The sequence below is a fragment of the Panulirus ornatus genome, chromosome 16, assembly GCF_036320965.1.
Source record: "Panulirus ornatus isolate Po-2019 chromosome 16, ASM3632096v1, whole genome shotgun sequence".
Taxonomy (NCBI): Eukaryota; Metazoa; Arthropoda; class Malacostraca; order Decapoda; family Palinuridae; genus Panulirus; species Panulirus ornatus.
This window is the reverse complement of record NC_092239.1, coordinates 40,190,132-40,202,686: the sequence shown is the minus strand read 5'-3', so window position 1 is coordinate 40,202,686 and position 12,555 is coordinate 40,190,132. Positions and strand designations below refer to the sequence as shown.

At 39.6% G+C, this 12,555-nt stretch overlaps 1 protein-coding gene across 1 annotated transcript in view; it reads right to left on the bottom strand.

Moving 5' to 3' along the window:
* The window catches only part of Vps13D (vacuolar protein sorting 13D), a 772,012-nt gene that overhangs the window by 338,746 nt on the left and 420,711 nt on the right, over positions 1-12,555 (bottom strand). Inside the window, exon 48 of the mRNA XM_071670877.1 lies at positions 1,629-1,854. Coding sequence (XP_071526978.1) covers positions 1,629-1,854 — 226 coding nt within the window. The remainder of the gene's footprint in view (positions 1-1,628; positions 1,855-12,555) is intronic.

Genomic DNA, 12,555 nt, shown 5'->3' with positions numbered 1-12,555 from the left:
ATTGTCTGTTTGCCTGGCACTACCTCGCTGAAGCAGGGGTAGCGATACTGTTTCCTGTGGAGTAGAGTACCACCAGGAATGGATGAAGGCAAGCAAGTATGAATATGTACATGTCTATATATCTATATGTCTGTGTATGTATATGTATGTATACATGTATATGTTGATATGCAAAATATTGTTGGAACCACCATTCCTTCAAACATACCCATATTTGTTCTCTGAGATGACGTTCTCTCCTTCCAAATATTCTTCATTGCCCCCAAAACCTTCGACCCCTCCCCTACCCTGTGACTCACTTACACTTCCATGGTTCCATTCACTGCTTAGTCCACTCCTAGATATCTAAAACACTTCACTTCCTCCAATTTTCTCCAATCAAACTCACATCCCAACTAACTTGTCCCTCAACCCTGCTGAACCTAACAACCTTGCTCTTATTCACATTTACTCTCAACTTTTTTCTTTCACACACTTTTCTAAACTCAGTCACCAACTTCTGCAGTTTTTCACTCAAATCAGCCATCAGTGCTGTATCATCAGTGAACAACAACTGACTCACTTCCCTGGCCCTCTCATCCACAATAGACCGCATACTCATCCCTCTCTCCAAAACTCTTGCATTTACCTCCCTAACCACCCCATCCATAAACAAATTAATCAGCCATGGGGACATCACACATTCCTGCCACAGACTGATCTTCACTGGGATAGTTATGATACAACACTTGTCCATCATACCTAATGATAATGGTTACTTGCTTATAATGCACATGCAGCAGAGAGTGACAGTGTGAGGAAGCCAGAATTAGTTAGCAGCATTCAGGCCTGCCAAATGGCAAGCCTAAGCATTGTTTATGAGTAAATGGTATCATAAAGTGTTTCAAATATTACTTTTGTGTTCAAAGGACCAGGAATGTAAACCCTAATTTCCCCATAGGTTTAAACTTGATCAATATAACTTCACTGAAAGTTGTGGTTTTCAAGAACAGAACGACACTGTTAAGCAGAACCTCTTTGTAAGAAAATATGCAAGTCCTTTCCAGCTCTAAAGTTGTGTTACTTCCACTGGCAGGTACATGATGGACTTCTTTGGGGTAATAATGCTTAAATAAAGTCTTTCTAACAGTTTTAAGTCAATGAGGGAAGGATATGAGTGGTATTACCTGTTAATGGATAATGTCAACATGCTAGACTTTTGTTTATTGAAAACTGTTGGCTACCTCCTTATGTGTAGTCATCGCTGGTGGCCACTAATACAAGGTGTGCAAAAAAGTCCCTGCTTACCTTTATACATTCGTTAGGGTGGACAAAATGCTTGAGGCTATTGTATCCCCAACTCATTTTTTCTAGTTTGAGAAAAGTCTCTCCTTACAAAAGTAAAAACTAAACAGGCAGGGATGCAGGAACATCATATCACTCCTATTCCCCTTTATAATGTTAACAGACAGTGGACATGCAGACAAGAAACTGTTCTGATCAAGACCATTCTGTCTCTTGCTCATTTGAGACAATGCCAGTGACTGAAACTAAGATATATAATAAATGAAAGCAAATATCCTCTATTTTTGGTCACAAGGAGAAAACAGGACTAATAATGTTACAGGCGCAGTCTACAAAGAACAAACCTAAAAGGATATTCCATATTGCTGTTGAGGGCATGATTCTGTCTGGTACCCCCTTCAAAACATCCCAATTTAAGTAAACTGGTGCAAAATACGGGCTTGTTTGAAAAACTAAAGACACTTTTGGAGCGGCTGGGAACTGGCCGAATGTAAATTTGTAACTCAACAAACTTGAGAGGCACAGGATAGGTAGAACCTGGGGTCACTCGCTTGATTAGCTGTGTCATGGCTGAAATGATTAGTATTTACATAAGATAAGTATCTCGAAGCTAACAAGACTTGTTTTTACTACATGCAACAAGTGACAAATGTATATTTCACCGATTACACCAGATCATATTTTCTTACTACAGGTACCGAACCATTTATCTGGAAAGCTTGGGACTGGAGGCGACCTGGATTCAGGATTTTCTGGTTTTCTGGAACAAGGCCTAATATATACCTAAAATGTAAAATAAAGTGTGAAAAATATAGAATGAAATTGTACTGAAGAGATACAAATTATAACCCTCTAAAGCAGAGTCTGTTTGATCTATGAAGCCCGCCACATTCAAAACTGGCTAGTTTCAAAAATATCTGAATTTCTGGAACTTTCAGTTTTCTGGAATTCAGATAAATGGTTTGGTATCTGTATACAAATATCTGATGTTCCCTTAGGGTTTTCTTGTATAGGTATTGCATGAAAAGAGATATTTGTCCGTTATGATGGCCATACATTATGACAAAAGTAATCAGCATGAAGGTTATCAGAATCATCTGAAAAAAGAATGCACATGGAACTATATAGCATGGGAAACTATATGATAACATGGAATCAGCCAAAAACATCAAGTTTGTAAAACTGCATTTGAAACCTACCTCAAAAACATATACTAATGTGCTAATTAATGCTTCATCTAAAAACTCACCTGATGTATTTAGATTTTGCAAAGTGACAAAGTAGTCATGCCACACACATGAAAAAAGATTCAATGATTTCATTAAATATGAGACCATATATATCAGAGTAGATAAAATAAATGTTGACACAACAGAGTTACCTCTGCTCTGCAACACAATATAAAGATGACTGATGCCCCTTCCCAAACCAGAATCAGTCATATATACTAATAATTTAGAATTATAACATCCTTTCTGATATCTTTGCTGCCACACCACCTTTACTTCAACTGCAGAACATTGAGGTCATTCGCCTAAGTTCTAGGTGAATTATAAGAGTGACTCTGAGGAGGTATGAATATAGCATATCTCATTAACTCCACTGTGATGCACAGCTTAAAAATCAGTGCATCAAGACTGATTATCAGCTCTGAAAGGAAACTTGAGATGACTCCTTTCCAATACATACCAAATAACTTAACTAAAGAGCTGGCAGCAAGTGTCCTGAAATTGTCCTGTATAAAAGCCCTTGTTTCAATGACAAAATTCTAAAGGAGCATGGTCAACCAAGGAAAGAGTTTAAAACTATGACTGGCAAAAAGAGCATGTTTTGAAGAATTAAAAAAATGTTCCTCTTTGGGATGTTGTCCCATCAGGTATAAGGAAATCTTCATGATCTCTGGGGGTTAAAAGCTTCTAACCTTCTACTTTCTGGTTACATTCATACCTTTCAACCTTTGTCAAATACTCAAACAAAGGTAGAAACTACAACTCACTCCAATCAGTTCTCACCATCCAGAGATGATATCAATGTCCCACTGGCCATCAGGCTGCACCAGTCTTACCAACCACCTCAATTCTTTGGAACAAGGACCTCATCCCAACAGTGACTATTTCCAGCTCAGTGAAAGTTCTTTTTAAGAGAGAAGAGAAGGTAGGGTGGAAAAATAACAATAGAAAAAAATCTGCTTGTGGACACCACACTCCATCCTGGAGAGAAACTTTTATTTCTCCATGGTCATATTGTCCCATGAACATAAAGTACAGAGAAGTGTGTTCTCTAAAGCACTGGAAGAAAAAGCAAAGACAACAAAGCTAACTTTTAAACTAAATTTAAATTTTCCCTCAGAGAAAGGTTTCAAACTGCCTGGGCAAACTAAGGAAAGGGATTTCCTTTGTTAATCAACCTAAATCTCACAAGTATTCTGAGATATTTACCTGGACATAAGGCACAACAATTTTTTCAAAGGTATTATTCAAAGAGGCAGCACAAGAACATCTGAAACTTATACATTTAACTTTACCTAAACTCTGGATTACCTAAATATCAGACGATTCTTTTGCATGGAAAGCCTAAATATCCTTGACTATAATTCAACAGCAAGACCTTTGTCAATACTTGTTAGATTGCAGGGAGAGTGGCAACAAGAATCCTGAATGAAAAACAACCTAAAAAGATATCCAAAGTAGATCCCAAACAGCTCAATCACAAAGTCGTTGACAGTGCAACTTGAAGGTGCTCTTGTAAGAGAAATAATTACAAGCTATTTTCTATTTTTTTTTCTCAAGTGCTAGAATTGTAAAGGTATAGCTTTAGAGATCTCAGAAGAATCTGCATCGAATCTGTAGAAAAGGTGCCAAAATTGACTGATACTATTTGAACATAAAAGTGTATGAACATTAAGACGCACAACTTTGTGGCACCAAGAATGTCACTTCCATTGGGGCTACTATAATCACTAAACCCTGAAAAAAACAACAGGAGAAGAGATAAATCTAGTTCCAACAGTTTCAAACTACAATCAGGAAAACTGTAGCCACTCCCCCTTCTCAAACATCAAAGACTTAGTATATGGGAATTTGCTTGGGGGTAATAAGATTTAACCCAAAGAAAAGGTGCAGTTGAATGCCTCTTTCCCTAAATACATTTCTGCTGTCATACATCATCAAAGCAGGAAAACACTTTAATAAATAGCCTTGGCCATCGTCATGGGAGAGAAATATTTAATTAGACAATGAGCTGCTGCTATGTTATCCAAAGAAGTTTTATCCAGAATCTAGTACATTCTGGGAAAGGAAGAATCATGGAACCAGCAGCAAATTGTGCGTAAGAGTTGCAGAGCCCCCCTATCAATGAGCTGGCAGATACACAATACCCCTGCAGCTAAAGAAAAAAAAAGTGCCAGTGTATGCCTAGATACTGCATATCTAATACCACTTTATGTACATAATAAATATTTTTTTCTTTTTTTTTTTTTTTTTGCTTTGTCGCTGTCTCCCACGTTTGCGAGGTAGCGCAAGGAAACAGACGAAAGAAATGGCCCAACCCACCCCCATACACATGTATATACATATGTCCACACACGCAAATATACATACCTACACAGCTTTCCATGGTTTACCCCAGACGCTTCACATGCCCTGATTCAATCCACTGACAGCACGTCAACCCCGGTATACCACATCGATCCAATTCACTCTATTCCTTGCCCTCCTTTCACCCTCCTGCATGTTCAGGCCCCAATCACACAAAATCTTTTTCACTCCATCTTTCCACCTCCAATTTGGTCTCCCACTTCTCCTCGTTCCCTCCACCTCTGACACATATATCCTCTTGGTCAATCTTTCCTCACTCATTCTCTCCATGTGCCCAAACCATTTCAAAACACCCTCTTCTGCTCTCTCAACCACGCTCTTTTTATTTCCACACATCTCTCTTACAATTACGTTATTTACTCGATCAAACCACCTCACACCACACATTGTCCTCAAACATCTCATTTCCAGCACATCCATCCTCCTGCGCACAACTCTATCCATAGCCCACGCCTCGCAACCATACAACATTGTTGGAACCACTATTCCTTCAAACATACCCATTTTTGCTTTCCGAGATAATGTTCTCGACTTCCACACATTCTTCAAGGCTCCCAGGATTTTCGCCCCCTCCCCCACCCTATGATCCACTTCCGCTTCCATGGTTCCATCCGCTGCCAGATCCACTCCCAGATATCTAAAACACTTTACTTCCTCCAGTTTTTCTCCATTCAAACTTACCTCCCAATTGACTTGACCCTCAACCTTACTGTACCTAATTACCTTGCTCTTATTCACATTCACTCTTAACTTTCTTCTTTCACACACTTTACCAAACTCAGTCACCAGCTTCTGCAGTTTCTCACATGAATCAGCCACCAGCGCTGTATCATCAGTGAACAACAACTGACTCACTTCCCAAGCTCTCTCATCCCCAACAGACTGCATACTTGCCCCTCTTTCCAAAACTCTTGCATTCATCTCCCTAACAACCCCATCCACAAACAAATTAAACAACCATGGAGACATCACACACCCCTGCCGCAAACCTACATTCACTGAGAACCAATCACTTTCCTCTCTTCCTACACGTACACATGCCTTACATCCTCGATAAAAACTTTTCAATGCTTCTAACAACTTGCCTCCCACACCATATATTCTTAATACCTTCCACAGAGCATCTCTATCAACTCTATCATATGCCTTCTCCAGATCCATAAATGCAACATACAAATCAATTTGCTTTTCTAAGTATTTCTCACATACATTCTTCAAAGCAAACACCTGATCCACACATCCTCTACCACTTCTGAAACCACACTGCTCTTCCCCAATCTGATGCTCTGTACATGCCTTCACCCTCTCAATCAATACCCTCCCATATAATTTACCAGGAATACTCAACAAACTTATACCTCTGTAATTTGAGCACTCATTCTTATCCCCTTTGCCTTTGTACAATGGCACTATGCATGCATTCTGCCAATCCTCAGGCACCTCACCATGAGTCATACATACATTAAATAACCTTACCAACCAGTCAATAATACAGTCACCCCCTTTTTTAATAAATTCCACTGCAATACCAACCAAACCTGCTGCCTTGCTGGCTTTCATCTTCTGCAAAGCTTTTACTACCTCTTCTCTGTTTACCAAATCATTTTCCCTAACCCTCTCACTTTGCACACCACCTCGACCAAAACACCCTATATCTGCCACTCTATCATCAAAGCTTCAAAATACTCACTCCATCTCCTTCTCACATCACCACTACTTGTTATCACCTCCCCATTTGCGCCCTTCACTGAAGTTCCCATTTGCTCCCTTGTCTTACACACTTTATTTACCTCCTTCCAGAACATCTTTTTATTCTCCCTAAAATTTAATGATACTCTCTCACCCCAACTCTCATTTGCCCTCTTTTTCACCTCATGCACCTCTCTTGACCTCCTGTCTCTTTCTTTTATACATCTCCCACTCAATTGCATTTTTTCCTGCAAAAATCGTCCAAATGCCTCTCTCTTCTCTTTCACTAATAATCTTACTTCTTCATCCCACCACTCACTACCCTTTCTAATCAACCCACCTCCCACTCTTCTCATGCCACAAGCATCTTTTGCGCAATCCATCACTGATTCCCTAAATACATCCCATTCCTCCCCCACTCCCCTTACTTCCATTATAAAAAAGGTGACAACAAACAAATAATTCATCACGTTTACATAAAGACACCCACTGAGTGGAGGAAAGCAAAATTGGAGCTGCTGTGCTTACAGAGCAGCTATTTTGTTTTACTGTACTAAAATCATATATACTGTACTTCAGTTTATTACTGTGTTATATCATATCAATGCCATACATACAGTACCTTAGTTCACTAGCATGATATACTGTATTAATATCATACATGCAGTACCTTAGTTCACTAGTGTGTTATACTGTACTAATATCATATGAACAGTAACTTTGTTCATTAGTGTGTCAAACCATATCAATATCATACATACAGAATCTTAGTTCACTAGTATATTATGCTGTATAACTACCATACATACAGCACCTTAGTTCACTATCATTTTATACTGTATTACTACCATATATAAAGTACCTTAGTTAACTAGTGTGTAAATCCAGATGAATACCAAACATTCATTAACGTATTCACTAGTGCATTATACCATATCAATACCATACATACAGTAACTCAATTCACTAGTGTGTTATACTAATGCCATACATACAGTACCTAAGTTCATTAGTGTGGTATACAGTATCAATATCATACGTGCTGTGCCTCAATTCATAGATGTGTTATTCTGTGTAAATACCATACATACAGTGTCTCAATTTGCTAAGGTGTTATATCAAAGCAATACCAAATATACAGTACCATATTAATACCATACAGAGGTATAAGTTTGTTGAGTATTCCTGGGAAATTATATGGAAGGGTATTGATTGAGAGGGTGAAGGAATGTACAGAGCATGACTGGGGAAGAGCAGTTTGGTTTCAGAAGTGGTAGAGGATGTGTGGATCAGGTGTTTGCTTTGAAGAATGTATGTGAGAAATACTTAGAAAAGCAAATGGATTTGTATGTAGTATTCAAGGATCTGGAGAAGGTATATGATAGAGTGAGTGGGAGGGAAGTTGCCAGAAGCAGTGAAAAGTTTGTATCGAGGATGTAAGGCATGTGTACGAGTAGGAACAGAGGATAGTGAGTGGTTCTCAGTGAATATTGGTTTGTGGCAGGGGAGCATGATGTCTCCATGGTTGTTTAATTTGTTTATGGATGGGGTTGTCAGGGATGTGAATGCAAGAGTTTTGGAGAGAGGGGCAAGTATGCAGTCTGTTGTAGATGAGAGGGCTTGGGAAGTGAGTCAGTTGTTGTTTGCTAATGATACAGTGCTGGTGGCTGATTCAGGTGAGAAACTGCAGAAGCTAGTGACTGAGTTTGGTAAAGTGTGTGAAGGAAGAAAGCTGAGAGTAAATGTGAATAAGAGGAAGGTCATTAGGCACAGTATGGTTGAGGGACAAGTCAACTGGGAGGTAAGTTTGAATGGAGGAAAACTGGAGGAAGTGAAGTGTTTTAGATATCTGGGAGTGGATTTCACAGCGGATGGAACCATGGAAGTGGAAGTGAGTCACAGGGTGGGGGAGGGGGCAAAAGTTCTGGGAGCTTTGAAAAATGTGTGGAAGTTGAGAACATTATCTCAGAAAGCAAAAATGGGTATGTTTGAAGGTAAAGTGGTTCCAACAATGTTATACGGTTGCAAGGCATGGGCTATAGATAGAGTTGTGTGGAGGAGGGTGGATATGTAGGAAATGAGATGTTTGAGGACAATATGTGGTGTTAGGTGGTTTGATCGAGTAAGAAATGAAAGGGTAAGAGAGATGTGTGGTAATAAAAATAGTGTGGTTGAGAGAGCAGAAGAGGGTGTTTTGAAATGGTTTGGTCACATGGAGAGAATGAGTGAGGAAAGATTGACAAAGAGGATATATGTGTCAGAGGTGGAGGGAATGAGAAGTGGGAGACCAAATTGGAGGTAGAAGGATGGAGTGAAAAAGATTTTGAGCAATCGGGGCCTGAACAAGCAGGAGGGTGAAAGGTATGCAAAGAATAGAGTGAACTGGAATGATGTGGTATACCAGGGTCAACGTGCTATCAATAGATTGAACCAGGGAATGTGAAGTGTCTGGGGTAAACCAAGGAAAGTTTTGTGGGGCCTGGATGTGGAGAGGGAACTGTAATTTCGGTGCATTATACATGACAGTTAGAGACTAAGTGTGAACAAATGTGGCCTTTGTTGTCTTTTTCTAGCGCTACCTCACACGCATGAGGGGGGAGGGGGTTGTCATTTCATGTGTGGCGGGGTGGCAACGGGAATGAATAAAGACCATAAGTATGAATTGTGTTTATGTGTATATGTCTGTGTATGTATATATATGTATACGTTGAAATGTACAGGTATGTATATGTGCATGTGGACATGCATGTATATACATGTGTATGTGGGTGGGTTGGGCCATTCTTTCATCTGTTTCCTTGCGCTACCTTGCTAACGTGGGAGACAGCAACAAAGTATAATAAATAAATCAATATAAATATATATCGAGGTGGTGTGTGAAGTGAGAGGGTCAGGGAGAAAAATTTGGTAAACAGAGAAGAGGTAGTGAAAGCTTTGTGGAAGATGAAAGCCGGCAAGGCAGCCGGTTTAAATGGTAATGTTGTGGAATTTATTAAAAAAGGGGGTGACTGTGTTGTTGACTGGTTGAAGAGGATATTCAATGCATGTATGGTTCATGGAAGTGTCTGAGAGTTGGCGGAGTGCATGCATAGTGCCATTGTACAAAGGTAAAGGGGATAAAGATAAAGGTAAGTGTTCAAATTACAGAGGTATAAGTTTGTTGAGTTTTCCTGGGAAATCATATGGGAGGGTATTGACTGAAAGGGTCATGGCATGTACAGAGCATCAGATTGGGGAAGAGCAGTTTGGTTTCAGAAGTGGTAGAGGATGTGTGAATCAGATGTCTCCATGGTTGTTCAATTTGTTTATGGATGGGGTGGTTAGGGAGGTGAATGCAACAGTTCTGGAGAGAGGGGCAAGTATGCAGTCTGTTGTGGATGAGAGGGCTTGGGAAGTGAGTCAGTTGTTGTTCGCTGGTGAGAAACTGCAGAAGCTGGTGACTGAGTTTGGTAAAGTGTGTGAAAGAAGAAAGCTAAGAGTAAATGTAAATAAAAGCTAGATTATTAGGTTCAGTAGGGTTGAGGAACAAGTCAATTAGGAGGTATGTTAGAATGGAGAAAAACTGGAGGAAGTGAAGTGTTTTAGATATCTGGGAGTGAATTTAGCAGCATATGGAATCATGGAAGCGGAAGTGAGTCACAGGGTGGGGGAGGGGTCAAAGGTTCTAAGAGCATTGAAGAATGTGTGGAAGGCAGGAACGTTATCTCAGAGAGCAAAAATGGGTATGTTTGAAGGAACAGTGGTTCCAACAATGCTATGTGGTTGCAAGGCATGGGCTATAGATAGGGATGTGCTGGGGAGGGTAGATGTGTTGGAAATTAGATGTTTGAGGACAATATGTAGGGTGAGGTGGTTTGATCGAGTAAGTAATGAAAGGTAAAAGAGATGTGTGGTAATAAAAAGGATGTGGTTGACAGAGCAGAAGAGGGTGTATTGAAATGGTTTGGTCACATGGAGAGAATGAGTGAGGAAAGACTAACAAAGAGGATATATGAGTCAGAGGTGGAGGGAACGAGGAGAAGTGGGACACCAAATTGGAGGTGTTAGGATAGAGTGAAAAAGATTTTGAGCGATCAGGGTCTGAAAATACAGGAGGGTGAAAGGTGTGCATGGAACAGAGTGAATTGGAATGATGTGGTATACTTTGTCACTGTCTTCTCCTGCATTAGCAAGGTAGCGCAACAGAACAGACGAAACATACCTGTACATTTTAACATATACATACATACATATTCACTTGAATAATGTGCTATTTGAGTGTTACTGAGAACAAGAACTGAGAGATGCTCTGATGTAAACAATGCTGAGATAGCGCCTGACGGTCACTATCATAAACATGCAGCTGTGAGCACTCATGGACGTACGACCAAGCTAAATGTTTACATATATTCTCTAATTTACATTGTTTTTGTAAGTACGGATAGTCATAAGTTACATAGGTTGTTAGCATAGGATAGACCGTATACACTAAACATTTTCATCAATATATTTCCATACCTTATACAGAAAGGTCTTGGTATCATAACACTCATTACATGACTTGATAATGTAATCTTCTCAATATGCTCTCTGAGATCTAGTTTCTCATTTGTGATGACACCCAAATCTATTACATTTGACTCACTTTGTATCAACTTTCCTATCTAGCTTTTACAGGGAACCACTAAAAAAATCTATCCTTGACCCATAGCTCATTTGCTCAAAACTATCCTCATCAAATTCCATTAGGTTCATTTTGCCCATTTGTAAATATCTTACAAGTCTTTTGGCATCCCCACCTGATCAGTTTTTTATCCAATCATTTGAGAGAGAGAGAGAGAGAGAGAGAGAGAGAGAGAGAGAGAGAGAGAGAGAGAGAGAGAGAGAGAGAGAGAGAGAGAGAGAGAGAGAGAGAGAGAGAGAGAGAGAGAGAGAGAGAGAGAGAGAGAGAGAGAGAGAGAGAGAGAGAGAGAGAGAGAGAGAGAGAGAGAGAGAGAGAGAGAGAGAGAGAGAGAGAGAGAGAGAGAGAGAGAGAGAGAGAGAGAGAGAGAGAGAGAGAGAGAGAGAGAGAGAGAGAGAGAGAGAGAGAGAGAGAGAGAGAGAGAGAGAGAGAGAGAGAGAGAGAGAGAGAGAGAGAGAGAGAGAGAGAGAGAGAGAGAGAGAGAGAGAGAGAGAGAGAGAGAGAGAGAGAGAGAGAGAGAGAGAGAGAGAGAGAGAGAGAGAGAGAGAGAGAGAGAGAGAGAGAGAGAGAGAGAGAGAGAGAGAGAGAGAGAGAGAGAGAGAGAGAGAGAGAGAGAGAGAGAGAGAGAGAGAGAGAGAGAGAGAGAGAGAGAGAGAGAGAGAGAGAGAGAGAGAGAGAGAGAGAGAGAGAGAGAGAGAGAGAGAGAGAGAGAGAGAGAGAGAGAGAGAGAGAGAGAGAAATATATACTAGTTGACATGATACTGAAATGAAAGTAAATGATTCCTTACAAGTTAGTTAAAGGTAGTGTGGCATCTTTTTGTATCTGAAACCGTATTTCAATACTCCTGATTAATTCCAAAATGACAACTTGAGCTAATCTCATCACTTCATCAACAAGTTTCTGAAATTTTGACAAGAGATCAAAGTTGCTTTTAGAAGAGGGATCAGTTTTCTTGTCTACTTACCTACAACAGTATCTTACTATTCCCTTTACTAATAAAACCTTTAAAATTACATCTGCCATTAATCAAATCAGTTCAGTATTATTCTCTGGTTTATCTAGGTCCAATAACATGAATTCTATGCTTCCAGTAAGATGGTCCACAAAAAAATTTACCTTCCTATAATAGTCTTTTGTACCTGCAATCTGTACAATAAAAGTAACTGCAAATCAAACTATACGGGTTTTACTTATAAAACAGGCTAAAATTCTTCATTTCATATATGCTCCATCACAATATTTCTGATATCAATTCCAAATCTACATTTCAACAACCATAGAAATATACAATGTATTCCTAAAACTTCATTTTTTCTTTTAACCCA